The sequence below is a fragment of the Echinococcus granulosus genome (assembly GCF_000524195.1).
Source record: "Echinococcus granulosus chromosome Unknown EG_S00028, whole genome shotgun sequence".
Taxonomy (NCBI): Eukaryota; Metazoa; Platyhelminthes; class Cestoda; order Cyclophyllidea; family Taeniidae; genus Echinococcus; species Echinococcus granulosus.
In genome coordinates, this window is record NW_020170408.1 from 364,062 (window position 1) to 391,359 (window position 27,298).

The 27,298-nt window shown below is 41.9% G+C and overlaps 3 protein-coding genes across 3 annotated transcripts; 1 reads left to right on the forward strand and 2 right to left on the reverse strand. All coding sequences in view use genetic code 11, as the record gives it.

The window, feature by feature from the left end:
• Positions 1-739: 739 nt before the first annotated feature.
• Positions 740-1,426, reverse strand: EGR_04477 (hypothetical protein; the record flags this gene model as incomplete). Its single annotated transcript, XM_024493726.1, has 1 exon — positions 740-1,426. The coding sequence occupies one exon, from the start codon at positions 1,424-1,426 to the stop codon at positions 740-742; it is 687 nt and encodes a 228-aa protein (XP_024351840.1).
• A 360-nt stretch (positions 1,427-1,786) lies between these two features.
• EGR_04478 (hypothetical protein) lies at positions 1,787-10,148 on the forward strand (the record flags this gene model as incomplete). Its single annotated transcript, XM_024493727.1, has 9 exons — positions 1,787-1,925; positions 3,313-3,587; positions 5,056-5,208; positions 5,294-5,435; positions 7,304-7,438; positions 7,522-7,575; positions 9,513-9,600; positions 9,841-9,887; positions 10,108-10,148. The coding sequence occupies 9 exons, from the start codon at positions 1,787-1,789 to the stop codon at positions 10,146-10,148; spliced, it is 1,074 nt and encodes a 357-aa protein (XP_024351841.1).
• Positions 10,149-12,305: 2,157 nt separating this feature from the next.
• EGR_04479 (hypothetical protein) lies at positions 12,306-26,922 on the reverse strand (the record flags this gene model as incomplete). The annotated part of the gene is made up of 9 exons (XM_024493728.1): positions 12,306-12,452; positions 12,803-12,862; positions 13,043-13,102; positions 13,398-13,748; positions 15,095-15,391; positions 18,909-19,015; positions 22,074-22,551; positions 26,369-26,494; positions 26,653-26,922. The coding sequence occupies 9 exons, from the start codon at positions 26,920-26,922 to the stop codon at positions 12,306-12,308; spliced, it is 1,896 nt and encodes a 631-aa protein (XP_024351842.1).
• Positions 26,923-27,298: the final 376 nt, after the last annotated feature.

Genomic DNA, 27,298 nt, shown 5'->3' on the forward strand with positions numbered 1-27,298 from the left:
CCTGTAAATGCTCTACGCATCTTCTGAGGTTCTCCGACCCAGTTGAACCTTCTTCATAGAGCCGCAGGCTTGAGTTACACCTGTCTAATTCAGTTGACACTTTTTGACATGTCCCGTGGAAGAAATAGTGAAGTAGATGCGAGTATGATAAAGAGTGCCTCGAGCCGATAGAATAACGCTTGCTTTTATTATACCAGCTCTTTAAACCACATCAATGCGCTGAGCTATAACAAGACCTCATGAACTTTTTTGGTCAACTAGTGATAGTCAGGTATTTCTACGTCCAACTTCAAATTCCAAAATCGTGAGCTTTGAACCCTTTTGGACTTCCAACTAGATGTTACTCCAACGGACGTGAGTGAGTAGGCAAACCAGTGAGAAGTATCTGTTCCTGAGTCCCTCAATAGTTTTACTCGACCGTATCTCTTTTTACCTGATTGGCCTTGAACTAATACCGACTATCGCCTCACCTAAAATGCATTGGAACGCGACCTCGGCCAATCAGAAAGGCGTTAGCAGAAGCGCAACTTCCGAAATGTTGGGAAAATAATCATGAACATGACAGTTTTGAAGAATATTGGAGCAAATTTCCAAGTTTGGTTATAATGGCAAACCAGCAATGTCAGAATGCAATTCATGTGAGCCCCAACTATGCAAAGGCCATTAAGCCTCCTAGGAAGAATGACAGTAATAACTTCGAATTTTGAATAATTCAAGCGCCAAACATCGTAAATGTTTTTTACCAGCCACACAGCTTTTTAGTAGTTACCACCTTTGGAACAAGCTCTTCGGGCACTCGGGTTGCTGCCACCTGCTCGAAACCAAAGGGACACCTATCGTGGTCTCCCTCATGCGCGCAGATAAATCCACCCTTCACGTAGCCCGGCGCTGCACTCAGAATGAACACATCCGGCGCCTCGAATTCCATGTTGACATTAAGCAGCAGAACGGGCCAGAAGGATCCATCCTCCGCGCTCTTGTTGGCTGCAAGAACAGGTGGAGGTTTGTGGAACACCACATCATTATTTGTGAAGCTCCTGGCGGCTCCACTCTCCACGTGGCTGGAAGGTGATGCAGTCCACTTGCAGGATGTGTTCTGAGGCCTACAACTAGCATCCTCCAGATGACCATCAATCCAAAAGAAGTTGTTCAAATTCATGTAGTGAAAGGCTATCGCCTGGTCAACTATGGCTCTCAGAGGTTCCACATCTCCATCGCTTAGCCAGGCTAATCTTCCTTGAGGATAGAAGGTGGAGCACATCTCCACAGCCTTGGAGTGGCTCACTTCGACGGAGGCGAATATGGCATAGATGAAGCGCCCACTCGTGCCCTCAAACTCGGGACCGTTGGGGTTGAAAATCTCCCGACCACTTGCCCAAATAAACAATACTAAGGCAAATACTATAGCCGCTTCAAATTTCCGCATTTTTCGTCTTTTTTCCACATAAAAATCGATATTATAATCAACCTTTTTAATTAAATAATAAGTGACCTTCATTGATTAGGTGGAACAAAGTTGCGCGCGATTTAGTTTCCTGACCACATTATCCTTCGGTTTAAGGCACAAATAGTGTGGAAATCTTAAAACCTGACACAAGACCAACTTCTTCCCACTTTCCGTTTGATGGAATGGAGAGGGTGCGGGGGTGGGACAAACCAGAAGGCCAGCAAGGCATTAACTCAAAAATCTTATTCACCTATGTACACTTTGCCTAGGGGGAGTGAGCAACCGGACTAGGGGAGGAATTTACAAAGGAAGAATTGTTGAACGAGGATCCAGCCTCCAATGACTAGTACGGCGGAGATCAAGTACGTGAGGAGTTGGTACACCCTCATCATTATTTTGCATAGGGAGAAACTCCCATGTGATGTAGTGCTCCGCACCGCTGCCGTGTTTTCCCCTCTGTTCTCTCTGCGTGATGGACGTGATGGCCTTGACCTCTTTGGCGTGGAAGTGCAAATGGGGGTTGCATTGATAATCTGAGATCGGCTTCTAGATCGAGTCATATACGGTGCCATTGTGGGGCCAGTGTAGGTGCGATGGGTGCAAGTGGTCGTGTGTGGAAGTCACGTGGCAGCTATCGATTTTCGCGTGTTTAAATAGTCTAGCGTTGAAAGTGAAATGGGCGGGTGATAAAAAAGGTTGAGGAGTATCAGGAGGGTGGCTTCTCAAGAATATGCCATACTAGTTGGGGATATTAGCTGTTTGGTTACAGTACGCAAGGGTGACAGTCAAACTCCCATGCGAAGTGGGTTCCACAAGTATTGTGGGTACTAGGAGTTTGTTAAGATTTTCAGATTTGTTTGATAAAACTAGGTGTGATCAAGAGCGCTCGATGGCCTACTTGTTTAGATGCAACCATATAGAGACTTGTGAGAGGTTTTTTGGCAAATCTCACAATTTCTGGTTAGTAGGGATGATTTAGGAGTTAAACCTTTTCTAATTAATGTTACTTTTTAAATACGACAATATAAGAGGGTACACAACTTAGCATCACTAAAATTTTATGCTATAACAACTTGAAACAAAGTTTTCGAGTTGACAAATCCCATTTGACTTCCCAGCAAAAAAGGTACAAAACCAAAAAAACTAATTGGTCTATTTTTAACGCAAATAAATTGGCTTTACTGACATAGTGCAAGTCCTTGGGAGAAACATACCTTTAAGTAGGGTAAAATTAGTTTTATCACATCGACCCAAAAATTCTATACACAAGGTTTTTCTAGGCTATGCATTTATTGGTCCGCAACTATGAATTGGCTTAAGTTTGGAGCTGGCGCTGCTGTCGACAACCGGAAGTAATTTAGGGTACAGTTTCCCCTCAAATTGCTGCCTTCCTTATAACATCAGTCCGGAACTGAGTCTAAATCTGTGAATTCCGTTCCAGCAAACTTTGATATGGACTTTGCTCGTTGTTAGCTTGGTTCATTTGGCCTCCTCATTTCTCTTTTGTATTTTTATTTTATGTAATTGGACTGGGACTGATTCTTGGTGAATTGATTTTGCCTTATATGTAGCTTTTCTTAATCTATGGTTAGATTTGAATTGATTTCACCTGTACGAGTTTTCGGCGTTGTGGTGTTGAGGTTGTATTTCACCTAGAACGCCTTTGTTTTTGATTTTTGTTTAACTTTTTGTTTTTCTTTTGCAGAACCGGCTTTAAATGTTTTGGTAAGTGTCCCATACTTCTATATATTATGGTTTTAGGTTGTTTCCAACCCTTTTATTTTTCCTACCTCCACCCATCGATTCAAGAACGGAGCTTAGTAAGCATTCCCCTCTTCTTTATTCCCTCTTGCTTTTTTATTTAGTCGACGCGTTGGAATGTTTCCAGAGTCCCAGAAATCCCATTCGTTTCGACAGCGTTGTTCTTTTTGGTCGTAACATCCGTGGAAGCACCAAGTGCTTTCTTGATTCCGTCTACACTAACTACTACTTAAGTGTGCGGATCAACAAACTGGATCTGAAGGGGAACTGCCCTAGCTTTTCTATTTCGGAGTACTCCACTCTGAGGCTCAATGAGATTCCTGAATCGGAAAACTTCCCTTCTCTCAATGTTTACCAACCCAGTGATGATAATCAACTAGTAAGTCGCCCGTTGATTCACATATTTCTGATCTTATTCCATGTGCATTCTTTTACTGTTAATATGCTTCACCGGTTTTATTTCCGTGAATAAAGTTTCGTTTTGCATAACTAAAATCAAGCATTTTTTTCCATTTTCTTAAGTATTTGAAGGTGCCTAAATGGTTGATGGAATTGTTGATTTGTTTGCTAACTAGCATAAAATAATGAAATGGAATCAAGAGGAGCAGTTTATGGGAAAGGTGCCAATTTTGGAGCAGGAGAAATTTTGCCAGATTTTAACACTTTACTCTCTTAGCGGCCCGTCAAAATTTTTAATGTCGCTGAATCGTTTTTTTTTTGACCGTCATAGTCAGATTTTTTGATTAGGCATGTTTCATACGCTGAATGTGATGGTGAGATGGGGGACTGATTTATGGTTATATTCGAAACGACTACACTGCTCACCTGGCTTATAGCTTTGCGTCTGAGTATCCTATCACCGCTCCGCATCGTGCTTGAAGTCTTCTCTGCGAATAACTGTCTGCTGTGTTTACGCCTTTTTTGCGCCATATCTAATCGCTACCGTCTACCACCTTTTTAACCGTGTCTGGTTTAGAGTGGTCCGCGGTGTGGTTGCTGACGTTTACCGCTACACATAGTGCTCCTGTGTTTGCAGCTCACTTAAGACTTGTGAGGTTAGATGTCTTGGTCCAACCTGATTGTCGCGCACACCATTTACTGCCTGCGGCTTTGGCTTCTGGAGTAGTAGTAGTTCTAAGGGTGATAGAATTCTACAAAATTTGACAACTAAAATTTTCACTGTCAGATCGGTCTGTGATTCTTGCTTGTTAAGTAAGGTTTATACTTGCTACCTCTCAAACCGATTAACAGCGGTAATTATCAACTTACTAATTGTGTGCTACTACCGGTGTTTGATATAATGATAGTAGGCAATTCGGCACGCTTAAAAGTATTCCAAACTCCCAGTCAGGGTGTGGAGAAATCACCCCCTTTTTCTTAAAGGGGTGGATTAACTGCAATCTTGGCTTTGTAATGTTTTTGCCTGCTGAAACTGCTGTCTGCCCTTTTAAATGCCATTGAACTTGACTGGTTGTCTAGATGACTAAGCCAGACGATATCTCAGATCTCAGTTACGAATTCAGGGAAGCCGTGTTGCTATGGCTTACTTATTTGTCCATTTATTTGGCCTGAGAAACTGGACTCAAACAGAGCGAAATAGTGCTTTTGTTCAGTGAAACTTTCTGATCTTGACGCTCACTAGGTCAAGGCCATGTGTAACACCGGGAGTCAATTCCGTGTGGGGAGTTGTTGTAACCCAGGGTTTTCAATAGGCAAGACTGAGATACGGATGCCTTTATGTCGATAGTTATGAGTGGGCAAGAGGGTATAGCATGGGCGTGCCGTACAGCCGACTGGCTTGTGGGGGCTGCCGAAGACACGCGGTGGTCCCTGCTGCGCATATTTAGCGGCATTTGATTGACCTTGACCTTATAATGAGTGGTAGCACGCCTACAGTGGCCCTAGTAGTAATCACCAGTCGATCAGGAGGGGCTGGGCGAGAACGTGACCTCGGGAAGAGCCATGAAAGTGGGAGTCTCCAGACAATCTGTACTTTCCAGGTAGAAGGTAGCGCGAACAGAATGCACTGCTTGTGTCTAATGGTTGATAGAGAGATTCTTGCTTTTTGGTCTTGTCCCTTCCTAGTTCAAGGCTACGTGTAACACAGATGCCGGGTCCGTCAACACGGTAGTCCAGACCTCAATGCCGGGTCGGAAGTTGATGGTGCAGTTTGATCCGGCCGATTTTGACAATACGAACAGCTTTGAGATTACCGTCACTCCATTCTGTAGGTTTGTGTTTGTTCGCTTTCAGTGGTGATTATGCTACTGACTACGCTACTTATATTGGTAAGGCCGCCACGGTCTGTTGATAAAATTTTATTTTTATTATTGCTTCGAACTCTCTGATCAACTGCTGTCGATTGTACGAAACCAATACCTCGGCGCCTTTTACCACTTATTATGCTACTGATCCAGTCGTCTTTTAACCATCGTCACCACCTAGCTCTGATAAAAGTAAAATAAACATTTTTCCTAGATGATACTGACCAATTTAGTCTTCTTTCGCAAATGCGTCGCTTGCTATGTTACTTACATAGTTACTTATATAGCAATGTCCTTTTGAGCGCTATGCATGTGCCTTACGGAATCGGTTGGCATTGTGAGTGTCGACGTCTGTACCAACAACCAAACTATCGGTAGTAGTTGGCCTCATGCAATCAAGCCCACCTAGACAGTACTGTAAGTCATTTAGCCGCGTCTGATCAGCGAATTCCATCTCCTTCTATTGTTTTGGGCGTTATACAGGCTTGCCACCGTTTATGTAAATGTCAATTCGACTGATTTGCTGTCAGTCTTCTGTGTTATTGCTGCGGTTTGTGCACTTTTTCCTTCACGCAAATCACTTCTTTCTTCTAGACCATCATCTAGCAGACTTCAAATTAGTCATTTCTTTAGGGCGCAATGCTACTGACTAAACTACTTATATTGATGGTATCATTCACACCAAAGGTGCTTCTGAGCTGTCACCTACTTTTCCCTACGCCACCGTATTTCAACGTTCTTTTTTTCAGGAAATCAAGCAGTATTCTTTGTTTTACTTCCTTGTTAGCCTGTAAAAAAGAGGTATTTTTAATCACACTATTGTTTGTGAAATAGCTTAAAGGTCTACCTCTCTTTTCATACCCGAATTCGCAGCAGTAATTACGAACCTGTCTACCTTGAATTACTAGCCAAATTTTGAGACCCCTCCCCCAACGATGTGTGCATATGCTTTCCTCCTTCGTTCCGTTGCCATCTCTGTTGATGATTCATCGGTCTCTGCTTGGTCCTGCATTCTTCTACGATTACTCACCTCTCCGTTGTTGGGACTATAGGGCACGCGTTGTTTTTTGAGGGTCTAGTGGCGCAAGATTTCCTCTCCGTTTAAGCCCTTGATATTAACGTGACACCAGTCCTTTGTACAACACAGCTGTTCCGTGTAGAGGATGCACAGCCTTGAGTTTTTCCCTGAAATCGTGATAAGCCACGCTAATATGGCGGGAAATTGATTAAGAATGCACGGATGGCCTGGGAGGCTATTGACGCCAAAACGCAAACCCTGGAGACAGCAGAATTAGTCCATTTGACAGTGCAGATCAAGTCACAGCGCAAAACGTCTAAAAATAAGGCCACGTCCGCCTTACCCAAGCATTCATTCGTTCATTCCTTACATCCGTTTAGTAAAGTTTATAAACAGTGTCGCACCGCCGCCTTAGAAACATACAATGTTGACAATTTTTTACCAGTCCTGTGGAGAAATTCGCACTTTCAACGTAACCCGTACACTTCGCAAAACAAAAGGACAACTGCTATGTTTCTTTGTGCGCTTCATTAATTGGCTAATTTAAAACGGAAATACAGAAGAGTTTGGAGTTTTCCGCAGGAGAATTAGCCCACTTCGGCATTAGGGTAAAATTATCAGCTCACCTGCACTGCAGCGCCGGTGCTGGTGTCTACCGGAGTCGATTGCCATCCCTACTTATTTCAATTCAGTAGCATTCTAAGGCCTTTGACACCAATTGACACTATCGCTTGCTTTTTGCTGTTTATCTTTTAAATCAGGCCCAATTTTGTTTTGCACCATTAACAGGTCTTTCGTTTGGTACATTTACAGATCTGGGGAACACATTCAGCTGTCCAGCCGAGCACTTCCGGTGTTTCAACTCACGCGATCATTGCATTCCAGATAGCATAACTTGTGATGGTGTTGACAACTGCTTTGATGCGTCTGACGAGTCAAACTATCTATGTGAGTCATTTTCATCCTAGCAATAGATATTTTACGATTAGCCTGTCTTCTTGGTGCATATCTGACCTCTGTGTGCATTGTAGGCACCGGTCGAATCGGAAACTTGCCGTTACCGCTCTTTATTATTCTCGTCGTCGGTAGGTGTTGCAAACACCTTTTTGTTCTTTTTCCATTTGGCATCACTTTCCAAATTTGTGCATGATGCTGACTTGGCATTTATTTTGGTCAGAATCTGTCCACTCGCTAATATTGTCCCCCTCTCGCTCCCCCCTTTTTCACCTGCCCATTCTTTCAATGACTCTTGGTGTACTGAAAAGGGGGAAGAAAAATGCTTATAAAATACCGTCCAATGCTGCAACTTCATTTGGACAGCTGTTGGCTTAGCCAATTTTAGGGTGCTTCATTCAGTTGAGTCTGATGTTGATGGGTCGAGGTTCCCTGCTTTATGGCGAGTGTTTAAACGTGTTCAGAAGAAGACGTGATACTAAATGAACCCTCAGAGAGCTAATTTAAGAAATTACTAGATCTTTTGGTGATGATTTCGCGCAAAGATGAAGGTGTCACGATGTCTGCCGACAAGGGTTCAGCCTGAGCCTGCCTCAACTAATGAGGTAAGTTGTCGGGCATGTTGGTAAATGGTGGACAAGAAGGTCGAAAGGCTGTCAGTTTGTTTCCTACATCCCTCTTTCACGTACCCTACATAAAGCAGCTAGTGTTGTCTCTTTTTTGTTTTCCTGCTTCCTGATTGGTTTGTGTCGTTCAGCTAGCGACGGTAGTATTGCCGATCCTCAAACCCTCCCACAATTCTAAGGCACAAACCCCTTCACTGCCAAGAGTGTATATCCGGGTGAGTAACCTCACCGACTGTTCATTTAGTCAATACAACTCGAAGGTATGCAAGAAAATTTCTTGAGAATCATCTGGAACGGATTAATCAGTGGACTGGAAAAAGAGTCAACTCTTCGCCCCATGTCGTAGAAGTTAATCGCGAAGGGTGATACTGTCTCATGCTTTTTCTCATCTTCCGCATTGTTCGGATCAGCTTTCCACACATAATGATTGTTACTCTTTCCTGACACCAGCCTGTACAAATATGACGTAGAAGAGAGGTGAGGGAGGTGAATGGGAGATAGAAACAAGGGTAGCTATGGCCATGGTGTGTGAAAATGTGGAATTTGTTGGAGAATACCTAAATCTGCAATTTTTTTCCTTTTCTTTTTATCCAGTAAATGTGGAATTTAACCCGTTATGTACCAGCGTCGCATATATGTGACGCCATACTTTTCTAATCTGAGCGCACGAATCACGTGCAAACACATTTGTACTACATCAGATCATTCCTTTAAAGGAAATGCTCTAATGTGGAAAGGTAAAAAAGAGGTTAAAAGGAATGCTAGTTAAACACAAATGGATTGCGAATGGCCAGTTGCCCGCGAATCTCCGAGTGGCCGACGTGTTGAGAGCACCTTCCCCTGATCACTGTCCCATCTAACTAGGATGACATTTTACTGTGTTCCAAAATGTATGGCCAAAAAGGGAGAGATGGGTGAACGTGAGAGAAGTAAGAGATTTGTTCTCTAATGACCGTTTTTCCCCTTCTTTCCCAACGCTTGTCAAAGCGAATGTTAGCCCCCCCCCCCCCCCCCCTCGAGAGGGGAAGTGGAGTTGTCCACCTCGATGTTTAAGCTGGATTTCTGAGTTTTTTTTTAAGTTAGGCTGAGGTAGACTGGGTTGGATTTGCGTCGGCTCTCTTCACAGAGGTCTTCGTTTTCCAACACAAAGGTGTCACGCGCATTGCCCGTTTCATATCCATTGAATCGACCAAAAAGTGGTGAAATTGAGAAGCAAAGTCTTTGCTAACTTTTAAATAACTCGATGGTTTTTTAATTTTGCTTTTTTCTGCCCCGAGGGACAGTTATTGTTGACTAACTTTGAGCACTCCAAGACGGAGTTCGATGTGATGGAGGGTGGGTGGAAGGGCGGTAGATTCGTTTACCACTTCAGTGCCAGGTGGTGTGGTGGGGCTTGAAGAAACCGAAAAAAGGTAGAAGCAAAATCCTTTTTCTTCTTTTAGTGGCAGCTCTTTTCCTCGTAGGACTGATTACTGGATTGGCTATTTATCTTCGTAGGCGACATTTCCAGAAGCGAAGCGAAAGACCCGAGTAAGTTCGTTGCAATAGGATGGACAAAGTTAAGCGGCTTCATAGTAGGCATTGTGCGCTCTACACTGAAGTTGACAAGTCACTTTGAGGGGTTGAGTTTCGGTGGGGGCGAAAACTACTGTTGCCTTCCAAGTCGATTGGTTGATGCTTTCCTGTAGGACTTTTCCATCACCTGCCACTCTTTAGCCAGTTGGGTGTGGAATTGGAGGCGCTGTTGGTAACTTTTTTGCTTCCTTTTAGGTGCATCGATATGAACATAATCCAGGGTCAGTCGGCAGCTCAAGAACGTGAGTAATTTTCCATGGACTCTATTTTTGTATATCCATCCTCCCATCTCGTATTCATCCATCCATCCATTCCACTTCTATTTAGCCATCCTTAATGGATGGACGTGTCTAGGCACCCCTCCACCTACCCCTTCATACATCCATCTTCGGATTTTGCCAAATTTAGTAAGCCTTATCTATCCAACAACCGATTTAACCCCTTGTTTTTCGTGTCTTTTAGCTCTGATGCCTCCACCACCACCTCCAACGCAGACGCGCTGATCTTTGTCAGCAACACCCACTCTTGTTCCTTTAAATTCTTAGCCGCTTCCCGCCTTTCTTCCCCCTTACTTATCTCCCCTTTGTCTCTATATCGCATAAACACGAGATTGCCTTTGCGACTATTGTAGCGTCGATGCATTTCGTGTGTTTTGTATTTGACGAAAAACGAAAATAACTCGAAACGGTTGGCTGTCGGCCTTTTTTGCCTATTTTGTCCCGGTGAAGAGAGATTCTATCGTGTTTGGAGAGAAGCTATTGCTTGTGTGTGCGTTGAGGTCTTGGATGCATTCCAAGTCTATTAGTCTATTCCAAACCCACCTACCCATCTCTTGTGGATTTGTATGTACATCTGGGAATGGACCTCGTCGCGGTCTAGAGATAGGAACCCCAGAACAGTGACTCCACGCATACTAAGAGCCCAGTATCCATGTCCACGTCCGCTGACTAAGGTTGTCGCATTTACGTGTGTTTATTTCGTCGTGATTGGTCTTAACCTTGCGTTGTCATAGGTTCCTGTTAGTTTCCAAAACTTCGTAACAGAAATCTTTTTTTCAGAGGATGGGTCGTGTGGATCAATTCGTTACCAATCCTTTCACTCTAGGTGCCCCAATTTTTTGGATCTGCGCGACGATCATTCGTCCACACTGGATCCATCCGATGCCTCCGCCACCTTAGCAAGCGTAACAGCCTTTAATGACCTTGAAGCTTCTGGGCTTTGCTACTCTGCCATTGTCTACCTTTTGTCTGTCTCTTTATCCACTCTTTTTCCCTCTTCCACACAGGCACTAGGACGGCTTCGTGTGGTGGCAGGTCGTATTGTAGAAAAAGTGGGTCAAGTAAAGTATTAGATGGTCTGACAACTGACGCTTGTGAGCAGAACCTACATGGCAGTAGGTACTCATAATCAATCCACTCACTAACCACTTCCTAATTGGGAATCTCCCCGTCTTGTGCGTGTGTGTGTCAGTGAGAGGCTGCAGTTGGGTGAGCCCTATCCACCTTCTCGATACACCTCAATACAACGCAAAGATTTACAAGAAAAATCTCATTTGTTAGAATAATCTGGGATTAGCCAATCAGATTATCGGAAGACGGTCAATCAAACACCTCAGGGTGTCATATCTTCATCCTTCGTGTGACTTTAAGGTTATTTCTGCATGCTACTCTACATCCAACAAACACATGATCAGGTAGGAACTGGAGGAGACAATTTAGCGCGAGATAAGTGCTACAAAAACAGGAGTGAGGGTAGCCCTTAGAACTGTCCATCTTCGTGGTTTCTAGCTACAAAAATGTAGGTGGGGACCCTGACAGTCTTGCATCTCGTTCAGAAATGCTTTTGACAGATGTACGCTGCCCATTTCCCTACCAAATTTGCCTTCTGGACGTACACAGACAACTTCCGATCGACCATGCGGTCAGGAGAACGCAACCGTATGCGCGCTTTAGACGAGCCCCTAGCCCAACCATCCATTTGAGGCATCTGGGCTGGGGGATGATTCGAGCACCCTGGCACGGTTATGCTCCATCGGCTAATCAAGTGTAACCTATAGTAGAATGGGGCATGACCCAGATGTGACCCCACGAATGACCTCGGGCCTGACCCTTCAGAGGCGCCTAAAAGGCATTGCATCTGTTGAAACCCTCAAAACGCAATAAAATTATATGTTCATTATCTTTCTCTCTTTCTCTTTCTCTCAAATCGATGGGACAACGCAGGATCAATTTTTACGGGTGTGTGTAGAAGGACCGGGTAGAAGGTAACGGGAGGGGGACACCTGGGAGGGGCACATCAGTTGATTGGTTAGTGAGCGAGTGACTGATTGGTGCAAGTCTCTGAAGTCATCAGATCGACCATCGGGAAGATTGTTTTCTTCTCCTCAATCCTCATCGCTCGAAGAGGCACTATCGAAATGTCAATGGGGTGGATGAGGAGGTGGAGGAGAAGGAAGAGGGCACACCAAAAGATGAGTGAAAAGAGAAGTCAGTGGAATAGAGCTTCAGGTTAAGGCGAGGGAAGAAAGAGAGGGAGATAGGTGAAATAGTTCCGAAAGGGACTTCACCAATCCTCGACAAATGGGAGGGAATAATTTGGTGAAGTGTTCCACTACCTTCTGGACAAGTTGCTTGGTTGGGTGAGTGAGCGAGTGAAAGGCCTCAACGCCACGGTTCGTACATATGGATGTCCTTCTCCAAGGAGGCTATCAGTCTATCCTTGTCCATGATTTCCTTGCGTAATCGTTGAATTTGCCTCCTTTGCTCTAGAAAAGCTTCCAGCAACTGGAACAGAAGCGTGTCAGGGGACTTAAAACGTCAGAAAGGCAAAGGAAACAGGCTAGACAATTTAAGTGGTCAAATCAACCCAGAATGTTTGATTTTTCAAGTTCTACAAGGTGAGCCACCGCAATAGTTCAGGGTGATGGGCTGCCGGGATCCACAAGCCACTTGATCGCCATTTTACCTTCAACACCTGTCAGTGAGGATGCACTGACCATAGGAAAAACTGCGCATAAATACTGAAGAAAACAACATCACCCCCCTTTTCGTCTTTCCAAAAACAGCCTTAACAAATAACAAGTGGAAAGCCGATCTTGTATGATTTCTTTCTAGTTGGATAGATAGTACAATAAAGCGGAGATTAATCCGTCACTCACCTTCTGATAGTCCTGAGGAAGGGTGGTTATCTGCTCCCCTTTCCGTGGGATATGGAAGGCCTATGTACAAACATCAGAAAAGATGAAGTCACTAAGTAGCAGATCCCTTCTTCTGTCTCGCATTCAGCAGGCTTGAAGGCATTCCACAGATGGTCTGAAAGACCCAAACATGCTTGTCGTGGAGGCATGCATTTGCAAGGTCATTTGTCAGCATTCCACACAGATGAGTTTTGACCTTACAGAATTTGTGGCGTTTCTTCGGCCGTCAGAATCAAGGTCGCCTCGTCGTGTTGTTGCATACTGGGAAGGGAAGGGGAGGGAAAGGAAAGGAGATACCTCTCTGTCAATGCGCTTGCCGATCATGCTCAATGAGCCAATCAGTTAGTCAATCAAGCAAGTAACCAATCAGAGACAAGAACGGAGGTACATAAAAGGCGTACTTTTTCCATTAAAAACCAAGCTATATAAAAACGAATTTTCGATAAGCTTGTGCTTTTGAAATACAACAAAATTCCTTAATCAAGGGGCTATTTGGAGGTCATTTATTTACTGATGGCTTAAGGGGGAATGCAGATATTAGGCTCAACTAGCCTACCCCTTGGCTGAAGGAGTTAGCGTAGAAATCATCGGGGTTAGAGCCAGATCCATGGTAGCCACCGTCATGATTCATTAACTTAGGTAGGCCGCCTCCATTGGTCAGAATCGAGGAGGCCGATTGGGATCGATTTGCAGCACCACCATACTGCTCGGCATTCATTGGTCGGGCAATTGACCTTGACATATGTTGTGATGATCCAGGACTGGCTGACTGCTGATAAGAGTAGTAAGGATGTCTGGACAGCGAGGTGGTGCTGTTGTGTGCGGAACTGTTCTTCAATGTCATCTCCTCCACTTGTCGGATTATCTCTCGTACTGATGGAAGCACCAGATTTTCATCGTCCTCAGTCTGGTTTGGTTTTTTGGAGAGGGTTTTGTTTTTCGAGGAAGGAAATTAATCATACATTTTTACCTCCTTTGATGAGTCGACAAATTGGTAATACAGCCACAATGATGTCTGGCTGATGAACAATTGGAAAATGGAGGGGTCAGAGTACGGAATATTTTTCATTCGTGATTAATAATGAGGTGTGTATGTACCACTGCAGATAGCGTAGAATGACTACATTTTGACGTGTGGGGAGGAAAAAAATTTCGGTGATTAAAAAACAGTTGGTGTTTGCCCACATTTCCTGAGAACGGGAAGTTGTGGAGGCTGCCTAGCAAGCAAATGCCAAATGTCAAGCACTTACATGTGTCAACAGGTTTCAAGGACCATCAATTTGGCGATCGTTGCTTGATGATGACTAACTGACTGACTTGCGAGGAGAAATGGTCGTTTTGTTGTAGCGTTAAACGTGTGAGTACACCGCAAATTGTCTTCAAACAACCCACTTGCTAGCCACCATCAAATTTCTGGCGAACATGCTAATGCCTACCAGGATATACGTTTCTGAAGTTGATTCACTCATGTCTCTTTCATGCAGTTACAAACTCCACGGCGATTTTCTACTTAAGCAAATTAAGTAGTACCCAATCTTCCTGCAACTGTCCGATTTTTATTTTAAAGGAAATTCTTATTTCGCCTCCCATCAACAATGGCTCAAGCCGAACAATTAATTCTTAAGTCGTGAGAGGACTCTAAGAAAGAATTTCTACCACTCCAGACTTTAAAATTTTAAGATATGTTGGCTAAGGTGAAATGAGTCGATTAATTGGACTCATCTACAAATTTAATTGCTCTCATTGTAGAATGAAAGAACCCCACCCAAAAAAAAAATATCTGAAATGTGCATTAAATAGAAAAGCAAGATAGGGCAAATTTTCGCCTCTTAAATCGGTTGCAATAGATAGTTTTCATATCTTGATCTTGGAGAGGAAATATTACCGTCTCGTTAGCAGTGGCAAAGAACTCAGAGTATTTCACTCTTAGAGAAGTCAATTATCCTAAACTTTTCAGATTACTATATACTACCAACAGTCTTAAGTTTATTTGGCTTCTTTTGAAGACTGCGGTTCGGTCCGAGTTAGCCAGTCTTAGGTTGGCTGAAATAATGCATGCTAAAATCTAGAAATTTTTCGCAAATTTTTCACATATTTGACTTATTTTGCTCACTTAAAATCAGCCTTACATTGCTTAGTATTTTGATGACTCACGTCCACTCAAAAATAAGGCCACCATCAGCTGACTTGGTTTAGTAGTATGGGGCAACCAAGCTAACTAGGAAGCATGGAAACTCAATAATCCGGATGTACCTGAGGTCCATCCACTGAGGAAGAGGTATTGGGGCGTCTGCTGGACGCCTGTGATGGAATTGGCGCGGCCTGTGGAAGAATGACCTGCTTAGAGCGGATACGATCGTCGAAAGTGACACCACTTCCACCTCTTAATCCTCCTCCGCCTCCAGCAGACGCGACTCTGAAGGCTTGACGAGGACTGCTCGGTGGTCCATTGGTAGGACTGGCCTGCTCACTTCGACTGCGAACTTGTATTTTCACCGTGCCTGCCTTTCGACCCGACACAAAGAATCGCGGCCTCAGAGGGCTAGGTTGCTGAAACAAATGCGCCTCTGCTACCAATTGGGACCAAAGTATGGTTTTAGGAGATGTTGGGCTACTTTCCTAATAAATCTTGGCACACTTCTAATGGCGCCTCCATGTTGTGGAACGCAAGGGTACGTAAGTGATAAATTTCCTCAATGGTGTCTACGAAATTGTCGCCTAATTTGGTACCAGAAGACGGATTTCAGAATAAAGCCAAATGGACGCTGCAAGAGTGAACGAATGAAACTTTTTGATCTCTTGTCTATTTTATGATACAATTAAAACAGAAAACCCATATTTATTATACCTTACCATAGCAATGCCCGTATGCCAAGCTGCGAAAAAGAAAGGCCACACTGACCTACAAACATTTGAGTTACATGACCACATCTCTCTACCTTTGTTTAGAAAATTTTTTTATATTCAGAGTAACAAAGGTAGGTAAAAAGTCATTTGTTGGCGTGATCCACATTGTTAAATGTGCAAAAAAAACTTATAGGAGGTATAAACGAGTGCATTCATGTAGAGCCAGTTAGAAAATCAGGGAATGCTTTTTTCTCGGTTTTTAGCACCTTTGTGTAAAATATTTGTGTAAACAGGTAAAAAACTCTAAAAACTATTTATCGTTTGCCACATGTTTCCTAATACACATGCTGAATGAAGAATGAGAAGATACTTCTTTTTCTTACTGGAACAATGCACACTTTGTGTACTTTTTAGAGCGGTAACAGGAACCAAAGAAATTTGAGACGTTTCTCTGGACAGACAGGTTCTAAAACTTTAATGCCCAGTAAGCAGCTTAAGTAATTGGTTTTGATGCTTAATCGTTTTAGATTTTACTAAATAGGCTAGAACATTTTTCGTAGTTTGAAACAGTCCAACGAAATAGCATAACAAAAACCATTTGCTAAAAATGGTTTTAATTCAGATTTAATAAAAACACTAAATATTTTTGAACAATAAAAAATTTTTGACACCGCTTACAGGTTTCTACGTTTTGTTTAATTAAATCAACCGAGGCAGAAAGAAGGTTACTAAGTAGATTAAAACGTCTAGACGACGGTCAAATTGAAACGCACAGAATGTGCCTGCAGTGCATTTAACAAAGCCTTATTGATGGATGTACATGACGAGTATGGTCCCATGCTAATTAGTGTTCGCGATTATGCCATGTTCATCTCATACTTTTCGTCACTTACGCCCCACTTAGTCCTCAAGAGTAATTTTGGTGGCAGTGGGACAGAACGAACTTAGTGTCTGTTTTTCCCCAAGCAAGAATTTTAAAGGCCTTTTATGATGCTCTTTTAAAAAAATGTGGTCTTGATGGAGAGTGGCTAACACGGGCAATTGAATCTACGGGAAATCACAGCGGAAGAATCCGTATGATCGCAAAATAATGCCCGATTCTGCTTCATACTTATTAACGGTCCATGACGTGTTCCTAATGGCTTACAGTTGATTATACGGATTGTACATTGCAATTTCAATGTGGTAATTAAAAGTAGGAGAAGTGGAAGCTACGTTAGTATATGAATATATGGGGATTGAAAGATACGCCAAGTCCTTCATTCACTAAAGATAAATAAGTAAGGAATGGTCAAGGTATTACTCAAATTACTTTTGTTAATAACATGGAAACCTACTCCGGAATGCTTTTTTAATGAAAAATTTTGTACGTCAATTTACATTTGTCGTCTGCACAGCAAAGAAGAGCGACATTTTTCAGCCTTCCGTAGAAAAATAATCAACGACTACTTAAAAAGGGCGTTTATAAAAAATTTGGTGTTTGTACTATGCAAGCTGGGTAAAAAACGACACTCGGAAATTTTATTTCTTATTAAATTTGAGGGAGAGGAAGCGTCAAACTACAGGAACCTACACGCATGGTAGACCAGCCTATTCGGCGAGCAAAAGTGGATTGAAAGGTAATCCGACCCTCGGTCAGTACTTCTGGCCATTGGCACCCTACGCAGCACCGCAAATGATCACACACCGTGGCGTACATGTCTGCACGCACCTGACAACGCATTCATTGGCTGGCTGTTCTGTGCCTCTTCAGGGGATGGAACAGACGCAACAATAGCGTGAAAAATAGTAACCAAAGTCAATAATTTGTTCATTGGTTATGCGTACTCTTAGAAATTTTGATATCTATGTCGAATTAGAGATTATTTTGGAGTCGTGATTAAACGGATCTGTAAAAAACAAAACTTGGCAAAGTTTTCATCAGCGTCACAAATAAGTGACGCAACAACATTGTTACATGCGAAGACGAAGTCTTGACCAGTGGTCGAGTAAGAGGCTGCAGCAAGTCGTGGTCCAATGCGATCGGTGGAGTCCAAACCTCCAAATTAAGCAGGTTGTCGCCCCCAACTAAGGATAATGCTATTTTTTTATCATAGCGCTTAAGATGTTAAGGTGGATATTTTAGGCGCAAAAGGGCACCTGGGTTGAGAAGGTCCAATTTCCCAAGCGTGAACGATGCCAAACAGGTCGCAAAAAGTGATGAATAATGGAGCACATCGAAGAATTAAAAAGCAAATATTGTTTATAAACTTTGAAGAGCAAAGACTTAGTCCAAAAAGTTTAGAATAATTCACCATTTTTAAAATTTCAATCAATTTTTTCTGCTCACAATTTTGATTATTGCAACTTTAGGCCAAATATTGCATAAGTTTGTAAAACCGGACATTTTTAGGCCTGAAAAATGAGCCACTTTAAGACAAGTTTAAAATTATAGACAACTTTAAAAACCCATTGGAAGTGCATGAAATTGAAATGATAAAAGAGCTATCAGTTAATGTAATTGGAAAATTTTAAAGACCTCTTTTAATGTCTTAATAAGAACACAAAAATATGTGAAGAAGGTGAAGAATTATATTTAGCCCTAAACATGTTTTGTAGTAATGTTAAATAATTAGCCAAAGAAAATTCTACATGAGTAGGTATTTGGCGATTAAAGCTATGTCATTATAAAATTTAACAAAAAAAGAAGGAATGAATTAATGCAGCTGACTAAGCGAATTTTTAAAAATAGCATGCAAACTTCATTTTTGTTTAATTAGCCAACCAAATTTGAATAGAATCGTCGAACAAAATTTGGCCTAGTCGTGACTTGTCGGTTTATACCTTGTGGAATGAAGTCCGGCATAATTCACTAAATATTTCGCAAGTATTTGCGCTATATTTTCTAGATTATAAAACCTTTATTTTTTGACAGTAATATCTTCTCTTAAGCCGGAGATCTTGATGTCCTATTTTTAAAAAAAACAGTTGCTTTAAGAATGCATATGCAATAAACAATTTTGCAAAAATTGTTCTAAGCGCGCGTTTTATAGATTTGAATTATTTTGATTTAAAAATTACTTATCACATCATTCTTTAATCTAATCGTCTTTTATAGGGCACCACTTCTCTCCCTAAAATTCCTCCAAATTTCCTTTTATAGCTTTCAAAATTCTTCCCACTTTATTTATAGTGGCGACAAAAAAATCTTTTGTCCTAAATAGGTACTGATTGGACACACCTGGGGTTTCCCCTCCAGGTAGGTCATGTCAAGGGCGTTGTCGGATGGAAAACGCTTTTGATTTATGTTTGTGCCGTACAGGGTCTGCAGGCGTCGGAAACTTGGGCCTAAAACAAACAAAAAGTGGCTAGAGTAAAAAGGATAGGCCAAAAAATATGCATATAATCCCATACAAAGCAAATGTTACGAGGGGTAATTTAAAGGGCGTAAATAACCACCTCTTTAGTGTTTGCTTCGGTGGAGGTGCATTTTTGTTTACTCTTGCGTGTCAAAACTCATGAGGGCATGTCAAATGCACATCAAAGTATAAAATTGCCTCATTCCATCAGTGAGACATGCTCGCTTTGTTTCACCTCGTTTGAAGATGCAGTCGTTTCTCGTCAAGTGTGTGCACTTGGTGATGGTAGAGTCTACCGCTAAGCAATGCCGTCTGTCGGTTACTTGCTTCTGATGATGCGGCACTCATAAATGGACGTATCACAATTACCATGTCGTCCTATTCTTGATAACATACGTCACTCTAAGCTTTGTAGTTTAAAATCAAGATACCAGTGAGTTTCTTTGGCCTCAAACAGGGCAGATGGCAGAAATGTCAAACGGCTAACAAATGTCAAGCATAAACAGATGACAGACAACAAAATTGGGGGACTGTCAAGTTGTTCTTTTTCTGTCGCGCAACTTAAATTGCTTGCGGAATGACATGACCTGACCCTTTGTACTGCTACGTCCATCTTCTATTTCCTATTTCTAAGACACGTGCCGCTTCACGCCTAGGGGATTATGCCTCTTGCATGCGTGTGTGACATATTCCGGGCAGATTTGCGCCGCACGACTTTATTGCTAAAGTCTGGGTAACAAAATTAGCAGCAAACTATATTCCTCAGAAGCATTTAGGACCTGTTCTTCAGGAATGCGGAAGACGATCTCCTTCGTTACAAAAAGTGACCCGTGAGAAGTATGTGAAACAGGTAAGCAGGTGCAAAATGGGAAGGAAAAGCGTCGAAATCTACTAGATATACAGTTTAAAAGTCGGCCGAATTTGCTACTTAAATTCACGTAAGTAGTACACAGTTTCACTCTTTACTTAATTAAGAAAAACGTGAAGAAAATCCTATTTTTTTTAAATTTGGTAATGTACCTCGTATGTAAGCAAAAGCTGCCAATCAGTTAGGCGGAGCGACTTCTGGTTGGGACAACACTCTCCCGAGTCTAACTTAATCGGAATTAAAACGAAATGTGAAAAGAAGGGATACATTTCGTCCGACGCACTTTGTCTGATATAACTGATTGCTGCGAGCAAAAAAGGTGAGTGAATTGGCTTTGACGTCTGACAAAAGACAACCAATAAAAACTCCCTGGAGAGGGGGATTGGTGAGGGAGATATGGACAATTTCCAAGGTCACACTCGGCCAACTTATCTGCGAAAGTGTCTAATAGTACACGAGGCGAAATGGCTTAAGTGAGGTGAGAGAGAAAGTAAGAGTTGTTTAAGCAAGCAGAAAAAGGAAAACGAACCGCTTGTTAGCACAACGTTCCTCAGTCTCGAGACAGCTGTTTCGTTCGTTCAGCGGTGGTGACCAAGAGACGGGCTTGATTAATGGGGGCATTGAATAACTGACTTGCACCACAGAGGGGGAAACGTACATTTTAGACAGGGTAGAACTGTCTCCCATCCGGACTAAGTAACAACTGTCAAAGCTCCCTGGTTATAAAATGTATAATGCTAAAACTGTTCTCCAGTTAGACGATGGACTTGTAACTCTTTCTCTGGTGGCGCCATAAGGAGGCTATTTACCTGTCTAGGGGATTTTCTGGATTAGTGATTCCGTTTTAGGGCGCATTTTGATCCGGTTACGAATGTGTGTGGGGAATTCGCATTAGGTAATAAAAGTGGTAATTTTAGTTTTCTTATCCGAAAACAGGGAAACCTTCACATGCTCGCATTGATCGTTTCCTGGCTTAAGGTGGAGAGATTTTAGGAAGGAATTTTCCACAAGCCAATCATTGAAAAAAGCTTAATTAGGAAATCTATAACAAATCAACGGTATTCACGTTAATTGGTCAAAAGAATCTTTTCAAAAATTTATAGTTTCTGATATAGAATGAGTAAAATAGAATGATAAAGATACTTGTCCACATCAGGTAAGCTCAAAACTTATGAATTTTGGCAAAATTTCTCGCTTACTAATCCTTTGTAATTTTGGTTACGGTTTGGTAAAGCTAAAAATTAACCCAAATCCGTGGGATTTCTTGGCTGAAGGTAATTAGCCTTTGCCACTAGTGTGACAAAATTTGGCAAAGTCAGGGTTTGGAAAGTGATTAAGCTTAAGCTTATAAACCTTTTTAAAGTGGCTCGCGAATCAAAGTACTGATATTTCTTTTATCATTTAAATATTTTGAGTTATTATTTTTGCCGGTTTTTTGGTAGCTTTCGGAGTTTATCACCAATTACTACTTCATATTTAGTATATCGAAATCGATTTAACCGAATTATTTTTGCAAAATATCTCAACTAATTGGAATGGTGACTAATATTAAAATGGGATCTTTTAATACATCAACTAGATTTATTTGCTTTCCCATGTAGGACCGGGACGAATAAGAAGTTCGTACAATTCAGGAGAAATGCAAAAACTGTCGAAAATCAACCAAGAAATTATACGAAGTGATTTGACGGCGTTTTTTGGCTTGAAAATTATGTTTTTTTCTAAGAACTCTCATAATTTCTACTTTTCTTGGTTTTTTCAAAAGTTTTTTGTTTGGGCTTTGCAATCAATTTTCGCTTTACTACATTCCTAACGCATTGTTCTTTGAGCGTCTTCTTTTCTAACTTTTTTAAAATTTTAGACTTAGATGAACCCTTTTGTAGTGCTTTCTATGCTCTCTAGTTGCTCGAAATCACCATACATATAGCCTATGTATTCCGGTTCGGAATTTGACAATTCTCTGGGGCAGGAAGTGGCGACCGTAAGACCCCAAATTTCCCCTTCATTTTAAATTGCTTGCGGATAAAGTCGGTGTCATTTGATCGGATTTAGAATCCCTATATGTTTTGATCAACATTGAACACGACATCCGTGTCTCGTGATTTACATACTGACAGTCTCATACCTTCCTCAGGAGCATAGACATTGTTAGTTTGGATAGAGAAGCACCTGAACTCACCTCCGCGATAATCACTGCCTTCTGTAGCCCTTAGTGTTCCATTAGGGTCTGGATCCAACCGCACCGTAGATGCCATATTGATTGACCTTAAAGGCTGTTCAAAGGAAGCTGCTGTTGTTGTTGGTAACACCAATTCCGACTGATGATGTGGTCTAGAAGCCAGAGTCGTTGTGGCAATGCCAGCAGTTGCTATTCTACGCTGATACACCGGTGTCACGTAATCCGCATTTACTGGTGCATTCTTCAGGATCGGTCGTTTCTCCTTCGACCGCGTTGAGTTCTGAAATCGACTTTGGAGCTCTTCAATTACCGAGTTGGGACTAGCATGTTCTGTGGGTTTGATCAATCCTCGGGAGATCGTTGGACTAGTTACAGCGGAGATGGAACCACCAGAGGAATAATCGTTGAATCCGCCTCCTCCTCTTCCTCCAGTGACAACACGTGATGCCACTGTTGAGTTGCCACGATAATCCATAATCTGTAAAACCAACCGAGGGAATGGTTGTGGATAATGGAAAGTGTACAAATCCCACAGCGTGTGTGTATGGTCAGGGGTAAGGGTAGGAAAGGGGAGGGAATCGATCACCACGCTGTCTCCTGATTGGTCAGGTTTGTGGATGTGTCTCGGCGGGTGTGTGCATGCGTGCGGTGAACGCAAACTGATGCGTCATCTGTGGTGCAAGTAACAGACTGGGTTCAGGGCTTATCCCCCCTCCTCCGCCACCCTAACAGAAATGTCATTAAATCTAACCCGTACTCTCTGATTATGCTCCATTACCTCAGGGGCAAAAAAACACGTGTAACTATCGTCACCTGTCGGTACGGTTATGCCCGATATCTAGCTTTTGGGGTCAAAGGGTCAACCTCTTCCTGAGAAATGATAGATTAGGTTTCTACGACTATCATTGTAAATGATAGGGAAGGTACAATTTAGCAGGAGGGTATTTTCTTATTTTAAACAAGCTTTACGAAATATTTTCAAGACTTCGTTTAATTTACCAGGATATATTTATGTTAAATCTATTTAAGCTTTGACGGTTTTAGCCATCAAGCTTTAAGCGGAAACAAAACTATATAATTCTACTGGTTGTTTAAATATTTTTAAGATCACTTATGACCCTAAAGGATGATTCATTCCAGAACCAGTAAAAACGCTTCGTCAAGGCATTTTTAATTCGTTCTTCGATTTTAAACAGGGAAAAAAAAACATTTATTCGTTGAAATTCTCACCTGCCTTTTCTTAGTCTACTTGCACCTGTCCACTGACTTAAATTTGGGATTAGAAAAAGCTCTCAAATCTGCCAGAAGTAAAAGGGTGACTGTTAGAGCCGCACTAAGACGGTTATTTTTAATCCCACGGGACTTGCAGTTGCGGTCAGCTTGTCAGTTGGCAGACTGGTGGGTTCGACAGTGCCAAAAAGACCTTAATAATATCATTCTCCCGTGTTTTGGCCCATAACCACAGGGACCACGGCTGGCAGTCCACACATTGTCCACAAGGTCTATCACCGAGAAAAATGTCATGGTGTGGTGCACATGTCACAGTTTCCAGCATGCCTAATGTGGAGCCGATTTGTGGGTGTGCATGCTGGGTGGTGAAGGAAGGAGGAGAGGAATCACCCTGCGATGTAATTTGAGATGTACCATTTGGAGCGAATGGTTAATAATCCCTAATTTATCTTCTTCTTCTCTTCCTTTTTATCTGATTCGTGGTAGCAACCAATGGGGAGTGGTTGTTGCTCTCAATCGTCCCAAAAATTGTTTGGGAGAAAAGTTTGGAGAAAGATCCTTTTTTCCATTTAAGAAGAATGACTTGTCGTCTTTTTTGTCGTTTTTCCAAGGGAGATGCTGCAATTTTTTGAAATTGAATTTGTTGGACAGTTGTTTGAATGCACACTTAAGATCGCGGGAACTTCAGACTTTGCGGAGACTGACTTGCATGACTTGTTACAGTTTGGAAGGGGCCTCGGGACCGCTGAAGATTGGTGGATTTGTGGCGACCTTTCCAAAATCTGCCATTTCGAGGTCCACACCTTCACTTGATGACAGAGGAGATTAGGAGCTCAATAAATCGCAATTGACTATGAAAAAATGACTACACCGACATTGCAAAACGATGTGATTTGCATGAATTGGGAATATCGCCTCGAAAGACGACTGGAGTGGTGAACATGCTTGATGCAGAATAGTTCCAGGTTAATATTGTTCTCTGTGGCCTATGTAAATTCTTGACCGATACAGTTAAGTATGTGGAGGATACGACAGTCCGTATGTCTAAACGTGTCTGTCGAGCTGCAAATTCTATTCCATCTAACCCTGGAGGATGGTAGAGTTTAAAAGACGGACTGCTGGGACCTCATGTATTCTCCGGTGGTTTCCTCAAGCGTCAGTTTGGATTTTTGCAAAATGAGATATTACATTGCCTTGGAAGAAGAAGGCTCTCATCTGACTGAATGATTGACTGGCCTTGACCACTCCTGAAAAGAAGTTTTTATTGCCCACCTAGGATAGGTAGATGTCAGCCGTCGATGTTTGGTTTTCAGCGAAGCGGAAGGTGTTTTAGAAGGTATATCCTTTTAGTACATACCACATACCTTTCAAAGGCTAGGCAACAAATCTTCCATCGTTGAAATGGAAGTAACTCCACTTTTTGGAAGTGGTGAGGCTTAGTCGGCCTCACTGGCATCTGACATTTGATGGCATTGAAGCGAGTCCGAGACAGCACGCCGTACCGATAGACCAGCCCATCTATTCTGTCATCGGCGTTATGACAATATAGCTTCTTTGGTCGACTGTCTAATCATCCTTGGTGGAAACAATTCTCATCCTAGTGGATTTAAAATGTGGCAAGCACTTTCACTCCTTTGGCCTAACAGCCAAAAGGCGAAGGTATATTTATGCTAAACAGTGAGACCTAATGTCTTCCCCCCTACACCATTTTATCTTTGGGTTCTATGGGGCAATTGACGTTTAGGCTAATGAAGAGGGCCAGAAGCTGCACGACCAGCGGCGGACATCGGGCACTGAGGTTTTGTTGTTGATTGAGTCACCACTGTTCTGTGTGTGTTAGTACACAGAAGAAGGAAAAAGTTGCTAGTTCACTTGCTTTGGTCTTGATCCTCTGTGACTTCGTTTGGTCAAGGCAATTTTTTCAGACAGATCAAGGGCAAAAATGCAATCTCTCCTTAATCTTGAGCCCTCAACAGCGCCTCGTTTGGTTACTTAATTATTTTTTTAAACATCGTGCAAGGAGGAAAAGTACAGTCCTCCTTTTTTTGCAACTTTTAATGTGCCTAACCAAAGTCGGCAATGTATGGCAAAAACGCCAAAGAAAATCATTTTGTATCACTTGTTTTACAGATTAAAATAAGGCCTACATTTGGATAAATGCAGAAAAATGGTACAGTTACCGTAGCTACTTCCCAAAAGTTGTAAATATAAGTGGACGATCATGATCCAACCAATGAGCAAACCCTTCACAGATTAAACAAGTGCTACTAAAATTAAATAGTAGGCGTAATTTGTACACTTAGAACCTCACCGGATTGTCAGAAATATTTGTAAAAACTCCCGCCAAAACTGTGCATAGTGCTGGGAAAAAATTATTTTTGTAATAGTAAATAGTTTAATTCAAAATAGTAAACTCATTACTCTAAAAACGTCTACGTGGATCTTCAAGTATCACCAACAAATTGTGTACGTTAATAAAAATTTCGTTAAATTTTTATTTATACTTACTCAGCCAAAGTCAAGATAAACTTTTTTTACATTTCTAATTAAAAAAATTGGGTTTAGCTATATCTACTATATGTAATGGACAAACGTCCTCTCTAAAAAGTCTGGTGAGTAGAGAATTTAGAAATAATTCACGTTTAGATGTAAATAACTTTAAGATTAAAATAATAACAAACTACTTTTAAATTAGCAAAATATTGTTACAAGATGGATTGAAGTTAAAAGACTAAGTGGTATTAGTCCCCAAACATAGCGACAGCAGATTTACCATGCGAAAAACAAAGAGCTACCTTCCATTTAAAGAATTATAAGTAGCAACATGTTTTTTGCTTAATTAGTAGGGGTTGTCAATGTCAAGCCCTGGCAAACCAATTCCTGCCCATAATTGGTAGCAGCAAAGGTCCAAATTGAATAGAAAAGCCATCAGTGAAAAAATCTACTATTTCCCTGATAGAATGTTTGATGAATATTTGCCAGCTTGATGACGAATATGTCAACAAGGACTAAACAAAGCTTTTTCCTTTTTTAAAAAAGGCAGCTTTAGGAAGGTGCAAGCATACCCTGTCATTATATTCTGATCGCGTCATGGAGGAATCCACGGGCTGTGAAGGAATGTAGACTGTTCCGATTTGGCTGTGCTTGCGCAGGCTGCGATGTCTGTCCAATGTGTTTGTAGCTATTCCTCTCTGCGATTGAAGAGAGGTCTAAATTTGCCCCAAAACATGAAAAAATTTACACTTTTAGTATAAAAAATTATTGATATCTACTTAAACTGCAATAAGTAGTACGAACAGCGCAGTTTTGAGTGCTACGTCTAAGTACGAATTTTGATAGTTCTTCTTACAAGTTCTTCAAAGTATGGCAGGGTAGGATATGGAGGACCAGTCGACGTAAGCGACGCCTCATTAAATTCGACCTCCTTCTGTCGATTCAACTCGTAATCCTCCAAAAGACGACGCTTAATTGCATCCGAGTTGCTCATCAGGCCAGACTGTTTAACACCGTTGACGAACATCTGGAAGGTTATTCCACTCGAATCGTCGTCAGAACTACGCCGCGAAAACGACATGCGCTTCGTAGGGCTCCGAGGTCCTTTGGATTGAAGCTGAGCCATCGCTGAAATCTGCGAATGCTTAAATGGAAGGAAAAACTCAAACATTTTAAAATTTTTAAATTTTTAATTTAATCAATACCTTTGCATTATTTGCTTAAGCGTACTTTGCCCAAACACATTCCGCTGGGTGGATTTTTTTTTTTGATTTTCGAACTTAAAAATCCGCGTTGGAGTACAAAAAAATGCGGCAGGTTGCGCTTTCGCTTTTACTGCTCCTTGAAGCTGCGTCTCTACACGCCGAGTCCAGTGACTTTGAACCGATGTTCCAGCATTTTCTTACCCTAAAGGAGGCTACCTTTCGAGAGATGCTGGAGAGGGAGAATGACATCGCCGAGTTGATGGCAGACGTCTCGGACGGCTTTAGCCCTCCTGACTT